The sequence below is a fragment of the Fundulus heteroclitus genome, chromosome 15, assembly GCF_011125445.2.
Source record: "Fundulus heteroclitus isolate FHET01 chromosome 15, MU-UCD_Fhet_4.1, whole genome shotgun sequence".
Classification (NCBI taxonomy): domain Eukaryota; kingdom Metazoa; phylum Chordata; class Actinopteri; order Cyprinodontiformes; family Fundulidae; genus Fundulus; species Fundulus heteroclitus.
In genome coordinates, this window is record NC_046375.1 from 26,435,731 (window position 1) to 26,458,955 (window position 23,225).

At 42.9% G+C, this 23,225-nt stretch overlaps 1 protein-coding gene across 2 annotated transcripts in view; it reads right to left on the minus strand.

Annotated features, from left to right (window-relative positions):
- Positions 1-453: 453 nt before the first annotated feature.
- tnfrsf21 (tumor necrosis factor receptor superfamily, member 21) overlaps positions 454-23,225 on the minus strand; it is a 42,891-nt gene continuing 20,119 nt past the window's right edge. For both annotated transcript variants that reach the window (XM_036147087.1, XM_036147086.1), the window contains 3 exons: positions 12,835-13,100; positions 4,874-5,129; positions 454-3,350 (listed from right to left, as the gene is read on the minus strand). In XM_036147087.1, the coding sequence (XP_036002980.1) occupies positions 3,121-3,350; positions 4,874-5,129; positions 12,835-13,100 (752 nt within the window). In that variant the 3' untranslated portion in view covers positions 454-3,120. The remainder of the gene's footprint in view (positions 3,351-4,873; positions 5,130-12,834; positions 13,101-23,225) is intronic.

Below are 23,225 nucleotides of genomic sequence, written 5' to 3' on the forward strand. Positions count from 1 at the left end.
CTTGAACATCACGCTTTTATCTGGATATGCCATATTATCAACAGTTGTGCAACACTTCCTTTTTTTCTTTTTTGCCCTTCTGACAAATTCATTCTCTGCTGTTTTAGAAATTTACTTCAGATTAGCTTTTCTGATTCATTACTGATCTAGTGAATGATCTAATGTGCACATTCATAGCTGAATATATAAAATGTGTAAAAATTGACATGCTACCAGGTAAAATAACTGACTAAACAGCTTCCAAGAGGCCTGTGGCAAACCTGAAATGATCTGCCAGAGGCAAACAGGTCCTCAGTGGAAAGAGAACCTTTGTGACGGAGCACCCTGGAAGGTTGTCTGATGTAAACGCTGCTTCTATTTCCACGGGAGATGACTTCAGCAGGGAGTTAAACTAGAGTCTAATTGGTTAATTTTTAATAAAAATTCTTAAAATGAGAACACTCCTCACAGGAATCTGAAAAAATTGCTTTTATTAGTTCATTTGAATAGTATACGGGTTACATTTGAACTGTGAATTTGATGAAATCGTCTACTCAGACATGTCCACCTCACATCTACGCGTCATTGTGTCATGAAATCCAAGGAGTCTGCCCTGCAGCTGTGATCCTCACAGGGCGGTGGGGAGCGAGATCCCCTTCCTCATCACCACCACCACCACCACCACCATCATCATCATCATCATCATCAAGTCAGGCTGCTATACCTGAAGCAGCTTTTTGCCTTCTGTAATGTCCGTGTCCTCTAATGCTGCTCCAACAGGTGAGAGTCCACACAAGGTAGTTTCTGATAGACACCGGATGCTCTGGTGGTATAAATCCTCCTCAAGCAGTGAAGATTCTTTTGTTTTGCTGTTCTTGTTGTTTAGTGTGAAATAACTTGATGGACTGCTCTCTCCTCATTGGTGAGATCAAGTGATAGACTTCAAGTAGAGTACGGAGTATGCATATGTTACATCCCAGCAAGGTCACCCAGGACAGTCAAATGCAAATGCTACAATAACTAATAATAGTAAAGCGAGTATGGAAAATACAATAAAACCAAATGTTTGGAAACAACATTTCAGAGCTAGAAAAAAAACAAAAAAAACATCTTGAGTATGTCGCATACAGAAATCATCGTTAGTGCATGAATGTTAGATTTGAATATCACAACATAAATATGTAGAAAATGACTGAATGACTTATTTGATTTGAATGATTTCTGCTGCAGCGGTAAAATAATCAACACCCGTGTCCAGCTGAGACCAGGAAGCTCCAAAATGTAACCAGAACATTTTATCAACGCTACTCTGACACAGGATCACGCGTGGTCGTCTGGGTTTACTGAAGGTTGCTGGGGCAGGTAGTGCTTTGCCGTCCCAGCGATGTCCGTAACAAAACAGAAAAAAGCCAAATGTTATACTTCCAGGTGAATTAAAACATTGTCTTGCTAAAGTATGGATATCCTCTGAGCTTTTTGACATTTTTATCATCTTATAACCACAAGGTTTAATGCACTTTATCAGAGTTGTCTGTGCTAGATCAACAAAATAAAAAATAGGATGAGTTAAAAACATGGAATTGGAAAAAATCTTAAAAGTGTGGCATGCATCTGTTTTCAATACACTTCTGGGCTAGGATTCTGTTTCACCTCTAAAAACTAAAATGTTTTCTTCATAAAACTGCTCAAGTTTAGTCTGTCTGAATGGAGAGCGTCTCTAAAACATTAAATATAAGTCCTGCCATAGATTAGATTTTGGTCTGGACTTTGACTAGGCCATTCCAACACAAGAATCTATTTGAAGGTCCTCAAACTCCAATCCTTGGGGCTAGAGTCACATGGCAGAACTGTACCCTGAATGCATGTTCCAGCTTAACCAATCCTTGCTAATGATCTAAAGATTTGATTCAGGGGTGCTGAAGCAGGGACACATTTAAAGATTTGCAGGACACTGGTCCTAGAGGACTGGAGACCTTTGACCTAAAACTGCCTTATGTTTAAGGCTGCTGTTTTTCTAATTTCTCACTGACTTACTTTAAAAAAATTTTGCTCCCCACATAGCAAGTTAGCATGTAGCTAGTTAGCTGATTTCCGATGGCAATTTGTTGCACTTGGGCCTATTTAAGCTCATCAAAGTGACGAGGGTGGAACAGAAAGGCTCGCCACACTTTTTAGATTCCAACTGAAAAAAAACGTGCATCTCTTTCCTTTCCGTTTTACAATTACACCGCACTTTGTGTTTGGTCTTGAACGTAACATGCCAGTTGTGGTTGTAACATGTCAGAATGTGGAAAAGCTCAAGTCGTATGAATTGCTTTGCAAGGCACTGTAGTCCTTCAGTCCTGAATCCTTTTGAGCGATGCCTTTGGAGTGAGAGGTGCAGCTGGACTGATGGAATAATGCTACAACCTGCTGGTGGTCAGAAGCTACCAAAACACCTGCTGCCCTCAGGTTCAGGCACCTGGAAGGAAAAGATAGAGGTGCTGTGGGAAGGGACATGTTTAGGCACATGACTCAACGATCAGCCCAATCCGAGTGGAAAAAATCGATTTGATTTACAAGACCCTTAATCAAAGAATAATACCAGTGTTGTTTAGAGTTATAGCTTATGTACCGCTGTCATTTACCACTGCCTGCCGTGTTAATAATAAATATAACTGTTTACTCTGAAATCTTACTACAGGCAAGAAAAGCCCAAATGATTGGCACAAACAAGAAAAAACACCGGTATTGTCCTTTAAACAAGAAGGCGTCGGGCGTTTCAGATGGATAAAGTGCTAGTTGAGTGGAGTCAGGACATGATTCAAACCGTTTCGTCCAGCTCTTTTAAACGTTGGGGCCCTTTAAGCCCCGTGGTTTAGGTCACATGAGCAACACTGGTGGCCATGTGACACGGCAGAGGGGGATTTACGCAGAGAAGGAATCAAGTAGTGGTTAGGATTCACCGGACTCATCAGAGGGAGCAGACAAAAGGTACATAACCTGCTGGAATTGTGTTACATTAGTGGCCCGGTGAGCCAAACGCTGTCCGTTCGAAATAACAGCGCAGGTTAAATCTCAGCTACGCCACGTCCGACCCGTCCCCCTCACGCCACGTCCCTTTGCTTTCTACGTCCGTGTGCTGCCGTCCCCTTTCCTCCACTACAGCAGGTCGGGTAAGTGGCTGTAGACCGAGTCCAGCAGCGTCTGGCTGGCCTCCTGGCTCTTCACTCCAGCGATCTCAAAAAGTCGGTCCAGCTTGTCCGCGGCTGTCGGGATCTCCTCCAGGAAGCGCAGCTCCTCGGGGTTCAGGATGTGCAGCATGTCGTCGAAGATCGGCTGCAGGTCACACGGGTCCAGACGGACCTGCCGGAGCACTGTGTCTTTCTTCTCTGGAGAGGGACAAGGCGAGGAATAATAATAATAATAAAGGCTGATCTTGTTGCAATTACTGTACACTCAACCTGTCAAGCATCAGGTTTATCACATGCTTCCAGCTGCGTGATCCTAATAGCTGTGGGCACATCCAATGAATAGTTTTAGTAAGAATATATATGTTTTGTTTTTGTTTTTCTTGCCAATTTAAGCAGCTGAAACGTCTCCAAGGCTCAAACTTTGTGCTGCCCTCTAGTGGAGAGGACCTGTATGGCAGTTACAAAATAAATCAGTTCTGAATATGCAGCTAAATGAAATAATGCAATTACACATTTTATTTCACTATATAAACAGCGGCTTTTAGTTGTTTGACGGTTTAAATCAGAGTCAGTTACTTCAGGTATTCCTAAAACATTAGGAACAGCTGCATATATTAGCAAGATCACGGTCAGACTTCTAATTCAGTTGTGTTGAATTTAAGGATTTAGCTCCTGTAAAGACTGCACTGTCACGTAACTGGCTAAAGATGACTTAGTATAATAATTTATTTATTTTGCTAAAAGGAAGGACGGAGTAACACTGGAATACAAAAAGCATGTGGCATAATAAAAAAAAACTAGACAAAGGGAGTTTTAATTTGAATTGAGAACATGCACAATCAGATTCTGTTCCCATAAAGTTATAGACTGTAATGGCCAGAACAGACCACACGAGGGCACCCAAAGACCTGCTTCTAACTGAGATTCAACAGGTAAAACATTACTGACTCTGAATCATTTGCAAAAGATGTGAAGAATCTCAAACAGTTGAACCCTGACGGCAAGTTAGGAATCACGCATTTGTGTTGCGCACCATGATGACGCCTGATAAAAAGAGAGATGATGTGAGCCTCTGTAACTTTATGCGTGTCCAAAGTTTAAAGCTTGTTACCTTAATTCTGTCTACTGTTAACAAAGCTGCACGTTCAGCGCAGTGTGTAACCTCAGTGATGCTCACGGCGTTGGCAACAAAGTTACCCGGTGACACGCTCGCTGCGTTGGACTGAGTCACGGGGGTGACTCCGCCGAGAGAACACAGAGGATCTGTCCTATTGTCTGGGTAGAACTGGCATGGAATGACTAAACGCATTAGTCATATTAAGTCAGACTCATAAAATGACACTTCTTTCCTCATCAGTCAACTTCCAACAGGTTCTTATATAACAAGAGTAATTGCACCTCCTCTGGGAGTCTTTTGAATGTTGACAGCGTCTTACTCATTCGGAGATAAGCTATTTTATTCATTTTCAAATGAATACATAATAATGTGAACAAGAAAGCATGTGCTGATAACTTCAGCCTATTTGAACAAGTAAAGTAAGCAAACGCTTAATCATGTAGACAGCCCCACCTACAGTTGCATGCATGCATGACACGTAAAAGGCCAACTAAAGTCTAGCTTCTGCATTACATGGTAATTACATGGTAATTACATGGTAATTACAAGGTAATTAATTTACAGATCAGTGGATCACCCCGTCCCCGCTGTGTTCTCCTCTCACCTTTGGTAATGAAGGAGCCGTTCCTACTGAGGGCAGAGTCCTTGCTGGACGTGGAGTCACAGCGGAGGAGGGGTTCCGACTCGTCAGCAAAGAAACATTTGGTGCGGTCCATCGGCGACTGAACGGACACAGCGCCGCTGGTTCGGCCCGAGCTGCCGCCGCTGCCGCCCGTGCCGCTGGGGGAGTCCAGCAGCTTGTGGATGGGGCTGAGGCTTTGGCTTACATTCACTGTGGTCGTCAGCTGGTTGATGTCAAACTGCACAGAGCGGGAGGAGAGGGGCGTTTTAGGCCTCAACCAGACATCAGTGGGTTTAAAATAATAACATTTAAAAATATATATATCATTAGCTTGGGAACTTTAATCATGACCGTGTGTTCTAATAGTTTGTAACCTAATTGTTCGGGGTATCATGAAGTCGCAAACAAGCAGCAAACTCAAGAAAGACATTTCTAGTGAAAATGTCTTTAAAGTATGTAATTTATTTTCATATTCTTCATCCAGGGAAGGTAGCCAATCTTTCATTCATTAGTTTAGCTGATTATTGACATTTTCTACATATGTCACCGAGTTGCTCCGAGCTTCCGGTCCACAACAAACAACTTTTAAGCAAAACATCTGCAGTTATGTGCATGTTTGATGACATCTATAGCGAATCGTCTGCATGATGTATTGATAATCTTCGTTCAGGGAAGGTTGTCAACATGTTTTCCATTAAAATGGTAAAATCTCACATGTAATATAATTTTTTTTTTGCAGCAGATTTCCATTGGTTCTGGTTCTGATTCTTGTTTGGGCCAGTTCCCTCCTGAAATATGACCTCTGATCAAAGCAAGATGACAAAAAGCAACTTCCTCCAGGCAGATATTAGTCATATTACAACCTTTTCTTGCAGTGGAACATAGAAAATTACTTTAAAGTCCTCAAAGTAGATCACCGTAGTGGGTACGACAAAACATCCCATATTGTACCTGAAAAAGTCGGATATTTGTACCTTTGCGTTTTAGCTAAGATCTTTGGAGAGGAACGCTGGAGAATTTGGAGAATGTTTCCCTATGTTAGCTGAAACAGGGTAAAGTTTCTACTCTCACCGGAGAGGTAAACATGCTGTCTGAACAAATAACATCCCCACAGACAGATTCAGGTTTGTGTTTTAAAGATCTCTAATAAACCACAAATTAAGTTGTCTGTAATTTTATCATTACAACTAAACTGAAGCAATCGTATGGTTATTTGTGGTACCTATCCACAATCTTCCCTCATCCTTCTATTCTTCCTAAGCTAGTGCTTTTGTCTCCTTAGTCCCCCCCCCCCCCCCTGTCTTTCCATTCCCCCAGTTCTGGGTCTCTTTCCCCTATCTCTGTCCCCCGCTCCCCTCGCTCCCTCTTGTCTCCGTCTTTGGTGTGGTAATGAACCTGTGGTCAGAACCAGTAGCGACTGGTTTGGGGATGAGCTCATGAGAGCGCTTCTTGTTTTTCACTGCAAAGGCCCGCTTGGGCTGAAAGAGTATAGCAGGCTAATGCATAAATCCCAGCATGGCGCAGTTATTCTTCTCAGTCGGTGAATCCAGTCTGCTAGAAACATTTGCTCAAGCATTTGGCCAGTTTTCATTCTTGGTTCCCTAACATCTGGTTTGCTGTACAGGTAGTCTAACAGAGCAAATGCTTTGTTTAGCTAGCTAAGCCGTGTTTCCATCTACATGCAGAGTCAGGGCAACGACACACTGAATTCCACTTTTAAATCCAACTGGGAATAATGCTTTTCTGAGAGCAGCAGTAGGAAAACAAAGGGATCCACAGGGGACGCCAAGCAGCAGCTTCAGGGGACAGGACACCATTCTGGCATTATTTAAGCTAATACTTTGGTGAGACAGATCTTTAGCTCCCTTGTAGCTGCTGATTATCAGATTTTCCGGGTTTCCATTTCTCCGTTTTGGTCTATTGCTGAATTCCAGGCAAATTTTAAAGACGAGGACTTTGTATCTATGTGTCTTGCGACCACAGTGTTCTCCCAGGGAATGCTTGGACTGTCCTCGTTCAGCTGGAGTTGACACCTGAAATGTTTCATAGTAAACCAGGGAGTCTTTTTAAAATGTATCTAAGGCAAAAAGTCTCAGTTCTGCTGAATGCCACTATTTGAGTAAAGTAAGCCAGTCCATGTCACCCATATGTTAGTATCCAACAGAGACCAGGAGGTATCCCCCTGTATTCGCTGCACTTCCAAGCGTATTCTGGACTTGAATCATTTGCTCAATCAAACAAGCTATTCAAGCCATACACGGAAAACAAATGTTCCTTTCAAGAATGGGCTTAGTAAAAAGAACCCTACCTCTTGCCCTTTGACCCCTGGAGATAGGCACAAGCAGACCTTTAAGGATTAAGAGGGTATAGAAATGGATAGGTGGACTCTAAAATGATCCATGCATCTGAAAAAGTATTAAAATCTTCTTAATTGTGTCATAATTTAGTGTGAAATGGGGAAATACTAACAACAATGGTCCAAACTGCCCAGGGTTGAAATCCTTTCAATAAGGCTTGTCTGACACTTGTATTTACTCTAGTTTTGGTGAGTGGGTGGATGAATTCAATTCAATTCAATTCAATTTTATTTATATAGCGCCAAATCATGAAACATGTCATCTCAAGGCACTTTACAAAATCAAGTTCAATCATATTATACAGATTTGGTCAGATTATACAGATTGGTCAAAAAAATGTCCTATATAAGGAAACCAGTTGATTAAATCAAAGTCCCGACAAGCAGCATTAACTCCTGGAGAACCGTAGAGCCACAGGGAGAGTCGTCTGCATTGTACATGGCTTTGCAGCAATCCCTCATACTGAGCAAGCATGAAGCGACAGTGGGAAGAAAAACTCCCCATTAACGGGAAGGAAAACCTCCAGCAGAACCGGGCTCAGTATGAACGGTCATCTGCCTCGACTGACTGGGGTTACAGAAGACAGAGCAGAGACACAACAAGACAGACAAAAAAGCACAGAAGCTTTTTTGCTTCTATATATATTCTTACTAAAACAGATATATTCTTACTAAAACTAATTGTTTTACTTGTCCAGTCGGCTTTCAAGAACTTGAGAAAGGGCACATGCTGGCACCAGCTTTAGAATACACCATTAGTTTCTATGGAGGAAAGGCGTACTGAATCAGACCTTACTTCTACAATTATCTGGTCTAACCCCAGGAAAAATGCGTTCAACCACTAAGAGGATAACCAGTCGGAGAGCGCCCACAAAGGAACCCACTTCTTGCTCTGACAGCATCATAGAGCAGCTTCAAGCAGTGATTACTGCGTAAAAAAAGCTCTTATCAAAGAAAGCCATGGCCATATGAATCGTACTTTGGTCTTTTACCACATTGTGCTTACAGCGCACGTTTCGGTTCTTCATTTTCCGACGCCGGGCTTTTCGCGACCGAGTTAATCTGCTTTAACCAACGAGATGAAGCAGCAGATTACGGCGTACGCAGAACATCAGACCACAGTGGCGAACAGCAGAAGCTTTGTCCTAACTGAAGCATGACAGGCCACCCAGGCAGAGCTTTATGCAAACATCTATGCAGTCCATCTGAGAACCCCCCCCCCCCCCCCCGTACACCAACGGGAGTCCTGTTTCCCTGCACCGCCGACCACACCTAACGCGTATCGAGCCGCAGAGGATGACCAAGCAGAGAAGGGGGTCACGGACAGGAACACGAGTACGACGGTTCCAGAAAGCTCCGGGTCCCTGTGTGTTCCTGTGTGTTCCTGTGTGTGTGAGCGAGAAAAAAAAACACCAGACTAAGTTGCTGACCGTTGCTTTCAGCACAGCGCGAGGGCCTGCTGGGGACAAGACACACACAAATCCCCCAGCAGCTCACAGCCTGTTTACACACACACACGCTGAGGGACCGTGCCAGCGAGACGCACTTGGCAGGAGTGGCAGACTGCAGCAGCACGAAGGGCAGAGGGGAGAGATTCTGGGGATGTTTCACTTTAGCAGATGAAAAGATTAACGCGTCGCTGCAAAGAACAGAGGTTTTGTTTTTTTTTTGTTAATTTGTTTTGCTAGGATGGAAAACTCATGAGAACTGGGGCTACTTTATGTTCATTTTCTCAACACTTTATCTAAAATATTCTGATCAGGACAAGATTTACCTTAAACGATGCATAAAATGACTATTTGTTGCAATCAATAGGTTTGTGCAATCTATTAATTCTATACGATCACGGGTTTTTCTTAAGCTAGTTTTGGTTTAGTTGTGTTTTAGGTTCCTGTCTACCACCTTATCTGTATTTGCATATTTTGGAGACATTGTTTTACTTGTTCTTGGCTATTAAGTCTCGTGTCTCAAGTACTCTAACTCCCCACTTTTGTGCTGATCATTAACAACTTTTACATAGTTACTATTTTTAGCCGTCTTTATTTTCCTTTGCAGTATTTAGCTTCTTTGGGTTGCCTGTTATTAAGAATTTTATGTTTTAACTGTGATTTAATGAAGTTTCACTCTCCTTGGGATGGGATGCCCACTTCAGCGCCTTCGCGGGACACACACGATCAGGTTATCTCCCTCATTTGCACTTAGAAGAACTCCAGTGATTTCTTGGAAATTGTTGTCCTTTTCTTTAGAAAGAAAGGCGTGTGGTTTAATTTTATTACCCTATGGGGCTTGTTAGAGAAGGGACTAAAGGGCTGCTAATGGGAAGTAAGCCATAAACACTCAATTATGTCACAAATTGCCTTTGATTGTGTCTTTTGGTGGTTAAAAGGCGAATCAGGAATCCGGTGTTCTGGCATTTTTGTGGCATTCATTGAAAGAGAGCTACAAGGAGCAATGGAAGTTGTTACTTTTTTTTTATTCTCACATGGTAAAATACTTGCGAATTTTTGTTTAGCCTTATTTCTTAACCCCTGAATTATTTCTCAAAACACCTCAAAAATTAAGGAGGACAATGAGAGTCTCAAATAAATGAAGCATGAAATGAAATAATAATGTAAACACACTATCATGAGGACTTTTGCAGCCTTTTTTTATCCCATCTGACATTATATCAGATTAAGCAATTCCTGTTTCAGTTCAGTTATGATTGCCAAAACTATTTAAATTTGCGAAATGTCAGAAAAATTAGGGGAAGGAATGTCTATGAATTTTTTCTGAATTTTACATATGCTAAGATTTATATGCTTTTTTAATAATTTTGGAAAGCCTAGATGATGATGATGATGATGATGATGACCGGCTGGGGGTGGTGCCTTTGCTCTCCCCTGGAACATGTGGGTAGGGCTCAGGTATTTAGGGCAGGGTTTGGGGAGGTAGCGCCTCAGGGTTCGTGGAGTGGGCTCCGGTTGGCCCGTTCGGTTCATCTTGGCCGCATCCCGACAGCAGTTCTGTGTCTCCTATGTTTCAGATGCTCCATTGCGGCAGAGCTGCTGGCTGATAACTATTTTTGTACCACTGCAGTGCTGTGAATCCAAAGCTTGGACGTATTCTGGAAGTGGTGCTGTAGTCTGCAAACACTCTCTCACAGGACGCCTCTAGGCTTCCTGGGAGCAGAAGAAAGAAATGGGGGAAGAGAGGTAATGACATCCGTCTTCACTCTGGCTTCAGCTCTCACGGGGGAAGCACGGACAAAAATAGAAACGTCAAGCAGAAGGCTGACGCTCCGTTTTGTCAGCAGAATAACCACGGACACCATGACAAAGCAAAACCCAGTCTCAGATATCTCCGTTGTGTAAGAAGACGCATTGAGGTGCTTCCCTAAAATGCATCACACTGACTTGTTGTGAATTAGGCACTTTTGTTGTCAAAAGGTCATGACCTCAAAAAGCCCATAAATTAGGATTATCTCACTTTTTAGTAGGAGAAATATTCAGTAAAGGTCAGGAAGACACTGGCATCAATTAGAGGAAAGGCCCAAGAAAAAAAATCTAGATGGCTCCAGGGTCAGCCATGGACTGGTAAGCCACAGATGGTTCGCCTAAACAATGGAGAGGGGTCCGGAAAGATGCAAAACGTACAAAGCTTTCTATATGGATTGAAACTGGTGGTTGTTTTTTTTTGGTCTGTAAAACCCTAAATGTCCGAAAAAAGAAACAGAATCAGAATTTCTTCCAAAAGGGTAATGGGTAGGTGAAGAGATAGGGTTCATCTTAACCTTAGACCTCAGAGGTGAAGACTTCCTGCTTCCACAAAGTTCTTTAGAACCAGAATGTCTTTAGAATTTTAGCTTCTGCTTGATTTGGTTCTGTTGTACAGATTTGCTCCATAGCAAAAATGCCACCATGAGTCACTTGGATTTCTTATTAAGAGTTTGTAGCTGACCAAGGGGAGGCAAGCAAGACAAAAAGGAACTTCTTGGAAGGCTTTTGGGCACCCGCAGAGATCTGTATGCCCTGACAATAGCAGAAATGGGAATCTTCAAGATAAGAACTGTGCAATTTGCATGAACGTCCAAACAAACACTCCCCATGAAGCTATTTGCATGCTTTTAGCTTTTCAGGGACCGTTTGTTTGGAGATCCATGCAAATTGTGCAGTTCTTAACTTGAAGATTCAAATTTTTGTAAATTACTATTAGCACACTTTTTAACTTCTCCTGGAATATTTGTTTAATACATTCAAGTAATTGCGCAGGATTGTGAACATAAATTAACTTGAAAATTGAAATCTTTTTTTTTAATGATTATTTGCACATTTTTATCTTTTGTCTAAAGGCATTCATCCAATTGCACAGAAACTGACATTGTTCTGTAAAGTGACTGCTACGTGTCTTTTTTGATCCAAACATTTAAATCTCATCAGATGCTAAGGACTACTCGCAAACGTTTGGCTTCTCAGGAAGGGTTGTCCATTCAACTATTTGAAAACGCCATGTCTTGTTGTATGTCTGTGTGTTGTGTTTGAATCTCTGTGAATTCTGAGCCGGTGTTTCGCCAAAATGTCAATATAGTGACATAGGGACAATAAAGATTCTTAATTCTTGAAAGGAGTCAGCTAAATTAATCTGGGTATCTGACCAGAACACCGCCTGCCTCCCTTTCAAGGCTTTTCAGGAACTAAGGATGTTTCTACATGAAGAAGACCCTGATGGAGGAAGAATTAGCTAGGGGGGGTCGGTTTATCCCTTCTCTTCTCATAACAATACAGGATGCTCCAGGATCTATCACCGTGTTGCCCGTTTACTTTGTTCAACACAATTCCACATCCCCTTCATTTCATAAGGCAGTTCCTGCACAAAACGTTTTGATAAGCTGTCCTTTCTGCAGGATCACTCCTTGGCTTGAGATGGTCAGATGATAATTAAGAGGCGATGAAAAACCATAGAAATCTGGCTGGTGTGTTATTACCGGAAAGAGACTTTAAACGTGCAGCCCTGACCTTGGAGGGGGACGGTCCAGAGCAATATGGTGATACAAGTTGTTGAAACAAGAGCAGAAGGATAGGTAAGGGGAGAAGCTAACTAAATGGCGACGAATGATCCAATATGTCCTTATGAGAGTACAGCGCAAGGTCAATATCCCACGGATAGACTGAGACAGGGCATGTGAGCGGGTCCTTTTTTACTTTTATTCATTTTATTAAGCGTCCATGCAACAGGCTGCATCCTATCAGCGCACACGCATACAGAATCCTGAAGGAAACCTGCATCACAGACTCCCTTATCTCTTTTTTTTTCTCCCCTAAACTTTGTAGGATGCTGGAAAAATTAGCGCTGAGACATCAAATCATCTTCTCAAAGAGTGTTACTTTAATGCGAGGAATGCAACCACAACCCCCAGGGACAATTCTGAGAAACCTTTCCTGACAGATTAGATTTCAGTAAAAGAGACACGCGGAGAACAGCGCGTACCAGAACATGTGAGGCTGATGTTGATAGAGCCCTTAATGGGAAAAAAAAAAAAAACACGATGCGAGTGAAGGCCACACAGTCTCCTGACATCCTGAATGAGCCGGCCGTAGCAAAAAAGTACCTGTGGGTTGTCCTCCATGATGCAGCGGATCTTCTCCACCACGTCGATGCGGCGCTGCCGGTGCAGGGCGTTGATCAGCTTGGCCAGGTTGGCCCCGCTGTCTCGAATGGTCCAGTGCTGCAGCGCGGCGTACGCTCGCTCGTGGTCCGAGGAGTAGCCGTTCGAGAAGGCGGCCACCTCGCGCTCGGTGGCATTGGCCAGAGACTGGTAGATGTCGATCCACTGGTTGCCCACCTGGGCTGCCACCAGTTTCAGGATGTCCACCCCTGAGCAGAAAAAATAAACACATGCAGATGGAGAATTGTTTTAAAAGTTTTTTTTTTTTTTTTTTTTTTTCTCAAAAGAGGCCCATTAATGAACCTGAAAGTTTATAGAAGGGGCAAAACTCAACTGGACCTTAAACGAGCAAAAACAAATGCGTGACCGTTCGATAAATTGGCAACAAAAAGTGGATTGTGACACGACTTTAAAACCTTTTTCCCCATCGAGAACCACAGTGCGGCTCTAAACGGGATCGCCGCCATACTGAAGGTCACTGCCATGGCGCAGAATTATGAAACGTCTTCTATGAAACTGAGGGTGCTTTGTGAGGCCTGGAAACCCCAGCCAAGTGACGTCAGTCAGTCTCAGCGGGGGCTGGGAGGCCATCCAGGAGTTCAGAGAAAGGCACTAGATAGGCATGTTGGGGTCAAATAAGTTATCTAACAGACTACATGGTCACATTACCTGGAGGTTGATCTATCACTTTAGTGCTTTCATTTAAACAAATCTCACTGACTAGAAGGTTGAAAAGCTGTCTCAACAACAATTATTTGATCTGGTTGAGGACTCCTTCTGGTCCTCAGCCAGACCTGGAAGCCAGCGTTATGAGCTCTAGGATGGAAGCAACTGAGAGGAAAATGGCTGGAAGGTTTGATGAAGGCGTTTATCTTGTGATGAGAGGGTTAAGTTTGACGTCCAAAGGTAAAGTTTTGACTGCTTCCAGAGAGTTTAAGTTGCATCACCAAAATCACAGGCAGGAACAACTGGTTGATCGGTCAGAAGCATGATCCTAGATTGTTGGCACAGCCTGAGATGTACAAACTGGACCACCTCAAGACACAGTTATCAAAATATCAAACTGAAACTGGTCTGTGTGATGGTAGGGAGGGTGGGGTGGAACGCGGGGCACATTCATTCGTGAACGTTAACAGTACACCTGGTCTGGCGTTCTGTTAACTGTGACATCATCCAGGGGAGACAGATCATCCGCTATTACCATCTAATGTAGAACAGATTACTGGATCAATGTGAGCTTCTGTGCTTTTTTGTTTCTCTTATTGTGTCTCTGCTCTGTCTTCTGTAACTCCAGTGGGTCGAGGCAGATGACCGTTCATACTGAGCCTGGTTCTGCTGGAGGTTTTCCTTCCCGCTAATGGGTGGTTTTTCTTCCCACTGTCGCTTCATGCTTGCTCAGTATGAGGGATTGCTGCAAAGCCATGTACAATGCAGACGACTCTCCCTGTGGCTCTACGCTTCTCCAGGAGTGAATGCTGCTTGTCGGGACTTTGATGCAATCAACTGGTTTCCTTATATAGGACATTTTTGTGTCTACAGCTCTTAAAATATGTGCCTGTGAGACATTTGGGATAAAGCTTTGAGTCAGAAATTAATTTTATATAAATACTTTATGAAAAGAAAAACATAGAGATAAATATTGTATATCGGCCTTTAGCCTAACAATATCGAGATATTACTTTTTGTCAATATCGCCCAGCCCTACTTTGTATAATGTATGATTGTGATGATACAGTGGAAATTGTATTACAAAAAAATAAATGGTGTTACTGTGTCAAAACGGTCAAGATTGGCACAAAATTAGAATTCTGTGTGGGGGCAAATATTTTTCATAGCAAAATATTTATTTGAACTCAGACTTGCACGCAATACTGGTGCAAAATTTAACCATTAAGTTCAGGAAACATTTAAACGATACGGTGACGTCATGTCGAAGGTGCTCCATCCTGAAGCAGGAGCACAGTCAACATCTTACACCTTTTATCCTAACCCTCATGTACTATACAAAACAGGAGTGCACGATCTTAGATATGACCAAACTGGACCTTTTAAAAAAAAATGCACTCAATTGTTAGATATATTATATATCTAACAATAATATATATATAGTGAGAAGCATTTTTAAACGAGCCAATATTATAAATTGGTTTTATTGTTTATTTTAAGCGTTTTCATGCATTATCTTTTTTTTTATGTTTTAATGGATGTGTTTTAGCTTGTAGCGATGTACAGCACTTGGCTGTTTTTAAGCTCTTTATAAATAAAGATGCCAAGGTTTGGTATGGTAACATATGCGGGCAGATAAACAGTAAGTGCAACGGCAGATTTAGCATTAACGAATCCTCCCAGTGAAACTGATTCTCTGAGATGACAAGGAATCAGCATTTCATCCTAACGTAAATAAGCCGACACAGTTGGAAGGGAAAACCATTGCTTAACTTGAGTAGTGCCAGCGGTTGAACCAGCACTGCTTTCACACGAAAAAGACTTTTTCAGATTTTGATCAATTATTTAAGCCATAAATATCTCGTTTTATCTTGCTCCAATCTAGAAGAGAAGGATGACTACGTGGATTCTTCCATCAGACAATCTTGACAACAATGTTAGACTCAATAAGCAGATGAATGCTTGACATTGTCAAAACTAAGTCACGGTTTATCAATTAGAAGCACTTTTCACTGGAATGTTTTCCCTTTCCCTTAAGATGGGAACACCCAACGTTGGAGGGACCGAGGCCTGTCAGCAGCAGAAACATGAGCTTGTTGTGTTCCATTTCTGCAGCGAGCACATTAGGTCAAAAGGTTGCATGGGACTGGAACAAAACAAACTCTTCACCTGTTCCGTGTGTGCATAATGAGTCCGCAGAGCAGCGAGGAAGGGGTTCCCTTTAGTGCGAAAGGTAAGGAATGTCTCATTTGAAATGGATGACTTTGACTGAATGGACGCTGTTGTGTTTGGTGCGTTGTTTAAACACCCTGAAGGAGGCCTCAGCTGTTACTCAACCAACCAGCAATGCAGACAGCGCCGGCTTGCAGACATGTACTTGGGCATGGAGCACTGCACAGTTACTGGGGAGGTCAGAAAGCCTCTGTGCCTGCTGCTTATTATTTATTGTTAGTTATCATTCAGGTTTAGAAGGGATCCGTTAGCCTTATTAAATAAAATCCTTGTTTTTCAGTTAGAAACTGACTCTTAATGTAAAGCAATGTGTAAATAACCTACTGCATTGCTTCACGGACTTTAGTGAGAGCAAACTCCTTATAAATAGGCTTTAACATGGAGCCCGTCCGCTGTGTACAGTTATTACATCTTTCAACCCAATTAATTCAACCCCAACGTATTCCATCAGGTTGAAGTTGGAAGGCCGGTCAGACACCTCCATACCAATGTCAGTCATCCGTGTCCTTGTGGACCTTGCTTTGTGCACTGGGGCCTCGTCCCCAAAATGTTCCCAAATAGGCTGCAGAATGAAACTGTCCAACAGTTCTTCATATGCTGCAGGACAAACCATACCCCCACCACCAGACACACACACACCCAACATCCTTACACACACTTAAACCATGAAGTCAGACAAGTCCAGTTCACCTGGCAACCACCGAACCGAGACCCGGTCATTAAATCGCCAGACAGAGAAACAGGATTGATCCCTCCAGGCCGTATGTCTCCACTCTTCCAAGCTTCACCCCACCGCTCTGCGTTGCACTCGCCGATGTAAAGTTTAGATGCATAAAGAAAGACGAAATGTCGCCTCTTGATTCCAAAACGCATTTTTTTATGCAGAAAGCCCGGCACAGAGGGGCATTCCTTTCAGTTTTGCTAAGCATCAGGTTGATCCCTGATTAGCGTCTGCGGCAGCAAACATGCTAAGTGCATAAGTCCAGGATGAGTCTCTCAGACTGGGAAAAAAAAAAAGAGATTAGGCTGATGTAAGCTGGTAAACTCATGGCGTGACACATATATACATACGAGGACAACTGAGAAATGAAGGCATGGAAAAGCCAAGAGGGGAAGTCAATATGTATACTAATCTTAAAACTTAAACTTAAATCTTAAAATGTAGACTAATCTTAAAACTTTCCTTTTTGACAAAGCTTATAACTAGAGTGGCTCATGTTACCCTGAGCTATCTCTATAGTTATGCTGCTATAGGCTTAGGCTACTGGAGGATATCAGGATCTAATTTTCTCACTCTATAAAGTTCTACTGTTCTTCAATTATGCATTATGTGTTGTCATTTCTGCTTTAATTTCTGTTCTCTCTCTTTTATCTTTATAGTAGGTACACCTGGTCTGATGTTCTGTTAACTGTGACATCATCCAGAGAAGACAGATCACCTGCTTTACCATCTAATGTAGAACAGATTACTAGATCAATGTGTGCTTCTGTGCTTTTTTGTCTCTCTTGTTGTGTCTCTGCTCTGTCTTCTGTAACCCCAGTCGGTCGAGGCAGATGACCGTTCATACTGAGCCTGGTTCTGCTGGAGGTTTTCCTTCCCGTTAATGGGGAGTTTTTCTTCCCACTGTCGCTTCATGCTTGCTCAGTATGAGGGATTGCAGCAAAGCCATGTACAATGCAGACAACTCTCCCTGTGGCTCTACGGTTCTCCAGGAGTGAATGCTGCTTGTCGGACTTTGATGCAATCAACTGGTTTCTTTATATAGGACATTTTTGACCAATCTGTATAATCTGACCCAATCTGTATAATATGATTGAACTTGACTTTGTAAAGTGCCTTGAGATGACATGTTTCATGATTTGGCGCTATATAAATAAAATTGGATTGAATTGAATTGAATGTATACGTGTTGTCCTGGTTACAGAGGCACCCAATCATCAATCAGCAATCAGACCAACTTCCTTACCCCAAATCTAAGCTCAACATCAACAGGTAACCCAGGAGTGAATATCACGTTATTAAAATCAGCTTTATTTGACCTCATTTATAACACCGCGTCTCTGCCCCACATGGCTTTAAACTAAATTACACAACACAACACACACACCTGCCTCTGCTCCAGATGATACTAGCGTGATGTCTCTCTCGGTCAAAGGAGCTCGCGTGCCGGCCCTCTGGGCAGAGAGCCTGTCGAGTCATGTCCACCTCACCGGCCCCCAACACACTGCGGCAGAAAAGAAATCCCCCTACTCTGCATACTTCACTGCATCGGCAAGCTGGACTCGTTTTAAATGACCTATATACGTCTGGTGATGATTCAGTGTGTCAGAGTCCCGCTGCGTTAGCCCGGGTAAGTGAGAAACATGCAGAAGTTTACTGGAGGGTAAGGCTGGATCATGTGTTTGCGTGTCTCTCTGTTTACTGTGTGGAGATCTTGTCATTTAAAGTGACATATGGTTTTCTAAACGGGACAACCTGAGCTATCCGATGGCACGTTGCTAAGGCGAATGTTCCTTTCACATGACAGCCGCTTAATGAGACGGATCTCATCGTATCGGTTGCACTGAATAACAAGTTGTTTGACTCACTAGGTGGGAAAAAAATGCTTTTCACTTGGCAGTACACACTTTTTGGCCTTCCTTGCGGTAATAAATGTGTTTCCCTTACCAGTTAGTTTTGGGTCTGGACTTTGGATCATTCTAGCACATGAGTATTTTTCACTCCAAACCATTGCGTCGTATCTCTGGCTGTTGTCCTGCTGGACGGTCTCCACTCATTCACAGCCTCTAACGGTTCTCTTCCAGGATTTCCCTTTATTTACTTTAGTCCATCTCGTATCCATTCTGATCAGCTTTGATCTGTACTGAATCAAAAGGACCTATAGTGGTGTCAGCATATGTCAGCAATTCTTCTACTTGTTTACTGGGTGCCCCACATGTCCGGTGTCAAATTCCAAACCAGACTTGTTATGGCTTTCTTTGACGGCGACTTTCTCGTTGCTATTCCATAGAGGTCAGGTTTGTGAATCTCACAGCTGATAGTTGTTCTGATTCTACCACCTGAGCTTTGGATCTCTGCAGCTCCTCCTTCAGAGTTCCAACAGGCCTCTGGCCTGCTTCTGCGATCATTGCTCTCTAACTGTCAAACTCCAGTCCTGCAGCGTTTCGATGTGCCCAACAGACCTGAGTGAAGCAACTGAATAATCTCGTCTTGAACTGAAGTCCTACTAACGGCCTAATTATGTGACTCAGCAGTACTGATCCTGGGACTCTACAGCTTGCAGAAACCCGATCTCAACCACAGGAGCTGAGCACCTGTGATTCAGGTTGACGTCCAGGTCCTGCAGGTTTGCAGCTGTGCCATGTTGTTTCCTGACCAGAGCTCTGTGAGGGATTCATTAACAGACCTGAGAGGCCTTCACAGATCTGTGGATCTGTGAAGGCAATATACAGACACACTGCAAAAAGGGAACTAAAAGTAAGTAAAATTGTCTTGAAATGTGTGTATTTTTCCTTGATTTGAGCAGCTAAATAAAATTATTTGCCAATGGAATGAGTATTTTTACCCCTAAAAAAGATTATTAGCTATCCTGTATTTGAAATAAGATGATGGAGATTAATTGTTATTATTTTTAGTGTAAAAATCTTGTTCCATTGGCAAATAGTCTTATTTACCTGCTCAAATCAAGGAAAAATACACAAATTTCAAGAAAGTTTTACTTACTTTTAGTTCCCTTTTTGCAGTGCAGACTCTATTTACTAACTAGCTTTTAGTTTAACCATTGCTCTTAAAGGAAATCGGTGGCACTGGTTTGATGCAACCCGCACTTTTTAGATTTTAGTGTTTGCATATCATTTAAAATCACCACCGGTTTGGCAATGTAATATGACAATATCTGAAAACTTTAACTTATCAATAACTGGTCAATATTATTATATGGAAATAATTTTGCAAGAAGCCCAATCAAAGGTTCTACCTCATGCTAATTGTTAGCATTAGCATGAGGTAGAGCAAATTAAATCCTTATTGTAGCTTTGAAGTGGAATCTGAATATCTAGTGCCTACTTTGATCACTGCCATTTATAGTTTTAGTTGTAAAAAGAAAAGAACTGGTTGATCGTTTAAGACAAAAATGGATCTCCTGCACAGTTTTGAGGGCCAACTTTAACGGATACACAGTTTGGGTAGCTGTCATATTACTTTATCCCCACAAATAACCTGCAATTAGCACTGCTAGACTGAGGATTTTCCAGCAGTTGCAGTGTTGTGAGTTTGGTAACAGCATCCGTCTAACAGAATTACTGACACGGTCACACTAAGGATGGCTCTTTCAGTGTGAGCGCAGCCCCATAGGCCAACGACTGCCGTTTGAATGTTTTTATCAGACATTTTGTCCAAAATTTGACTGAAAACATTGACGTTTCTGAGCACATTTCAACTTTTCCAATGCTGCACCGACATAATTAATATCAGTATAAGACTTTTGGACCCAGCGAGTTGTCTCAGCTCTGTAGCCTGTAATTGTGTGTAGCATGATCCGAAGCAGGGCAGCGTATGCGTCAGCATCTTAACAAATACCATTCCGTTAAATTAGTCACATGACACAGTTCTCTCCCGTTAATTCAGGAACCCACAAAATTAAATTGATGAAACGTGTGCGCAGCTGTGTGGGAGCACAGCGGGCGCTGCCGAGCTCCGACCCAGCAACAGCCCCCTCAAAATTCTGCCCTTCACAATCAGTCCCAGGCTACCCCGGCCCACCCTGATCCTGCACAGAGCCGTAGAGTCAAACACACAGCTCCCCGCTGGCTTTGGATCTGGAGCTTGGCACTGTTAAAGGTGTGGATGTTTAACGAGGAAGGATGGTGGGCAGGTACAATGTTGTTTTCCTTCATGTTTTCCTCGGTATCTTTCCTTGGAACTGGATGCTGTAAATAACACGGCTGAGGACCACACCCAGCTCAACCTGCTTCCACCTGATCTTCTCCTGAGGGTATGACCCTGTTTATTTTATGCTGATGGTTAAAAAAAACAGCTTTATCGCTAGATTTTACTTTTAGTTTACTAATATTCTGCTACCTTGAACACTGTTACTGGTTTTTAATAACTCCATGACATCGTCATGGGCACAAGGGGGCACAAAGGTGGCAGCAAGTGGAGCCACCGTGTAATCAGTGAGCCATGCGATCGCCTGGCAGGAGGGTCGTATGCCTCAAAACGTTGAGCAGATCAACTCAAAGTGTGCGAGTGGCCTCAAGTACCGGTTCAAACCCAGCGCTACTGTCATGTCTATACATCAAAGATTATGAAGAGATCCACAATAAGGCTGCCTAGTCAATGCAAACCTGCAATGTGAAGCCCACCGAGGTGATAAGATGTTTCCGCAGCACACCAGCCTCTTCTCCATCTACCTGCAGTGTCAGGGTTTTACAAACATCCTACATCCCTGAGAAAACACAGGTGAGATTATTGCACTAGGCCTGAACAGTATGCTCACATGATGACTGAAACGCGAATGCGTGGTTTCCATGACAACAGACAGTAGCGGTAATGTTGTCAGCGCACTTCGGATGCACAACTGTAAATAAGTCAAGCAAAACTTTATTTACAAAGCTACGGAAACAACTAAAAATGACCATGGTGCCGAACAAGTCAACAATAACTATGAACAAAACATTGATGATGGTGTGTGTGGTGGGGGCGATGACTAATGCAAATCGAATAATAAACATATTCATAAATAAAGTACAGAACAATAAAAGAATGGATGAGGGCAAAATACCTAATGTCTACAAAGATGATGAAAAAGTAAATAAATAGATACATGGAGAGCGTCGTGCTCTGGCTAGATCAAAAGCCAAGGAGAAATAGGCTAATGAGTCTTTAAATAAGATTTAAAACTCTCAAGGCGTGAGGCAGATCTAATGGGAATTGGCAGGCTGCTCCAGAGTCCAGGAGCAGCCATCCCAGCGGCCCGGCTGCCTTGGCCCCTGAGCCAGGTTTCAGCAGAGGCTGCTTAGCCGAGCTTAGCATTCTGGCTGGATTAAGAAAATGCAGCAATTCTAAGAGCTATTCAAATACCAATTCTAAACTACTTTATTAATCCTAAATGGAAATGAAATGCTGGTATAACTCATGTTACAGACGTTTCTTTAACGTGTTGTTAAAGATGGTGATGGCTGCAGTCAGGAAGGCTCGCCTGTAGCAGTCTGTCTCACAGCAGGTCTGGAGAAGCCTTTGACTGAAGACACTGTTGTACAACAGTCTGATGAAGAGGATGCTCAGGGTTGTCAATAATGTTCTTCATTGTCTTCATGAAGAATCCTTCTTTATTAAATCATCTCCAGAGGTTCTGCACAGGACCCCAGAATGGCGCTGGACTTCTTTATAAGCTTGATGAGCTTCTTTAGGACAATTGTTCTGATGATGCTATCCCAACAGATGAGGACAGATGAGATAACGCTCTTTACATCAGACTTACAGAAGATATGCAGCATCTTGCTGCAAACCTTAAAGGACCTAGGCTTCCTCAAAAGGTACAGCCTGCTCTGTCCTTTCTTGTAGATGTCTTCACTGTTGCGTCTCCAGTCCAGTGTGCCGTCCAGATGAACACCGTGGTATTTCTATTCCTCAACCACTTCCACTTCTCCCATGAAGAAAATTAGGTTTGATCTAATCCCGTTTCCCCTGAAATCTACAATCATCTAATTTGTTTTGTCCACATTCAAAATTAGATGACTGCTTCCACACCATGCCACAAAGCAGTCCACCAGCTCTCTGTACTCAGCTTCTTTTTCCATCTCTGGTAAACCCAACAACTGCAGAGTCATCCAAGTATTTCTATAGATGACAGGAGTCAGACTTGTGCTGGAAGTCTACACAGAGTGAAAAGGAACGGTGAGAGAACAGTCCCCTGTGGTGCTCCTGTGTTGCTGACCACCTGGTTGTGGTCTGTTTGTCAGGTACTCATTGATCCATGCGACTCCACCGGAGTCTTCTGGAGTTTTTGACAAAGCAAATCAGGCTGAATTGTGTTACATGCACTGGGGGAATCAAAGAACATGGTTGTCATAGTGCTGCCTGCTCTGTCTTGGTGACAGTGGGTTTGTTGAAGAAGGTGTATGATGGCATCTTCAACTCCAACTCCACAGTGATAAGCAAACTGCAGGGGGTCCTGATATGTGCTGGTCTGCTCACACAGGTGGGCCAACAGGAGTCCCTTCAGGACATTCATGATGTGGGATGTCAGGGCAACGGGTCTGTAGTCATCATCGATGACTGATGGGTGAGTTTTCTTTGGTACCGGAACCAGACAGGAGGTCTTCCACAACAGCGGTACCCTCTCTTGGGTCAAGCCTAGATTGAAGAGGTGCTGCAGAATGCCACAGAGCTGCTCTGCACAGACCTTCAGGACTCTGGGGCTGACACCATCTGG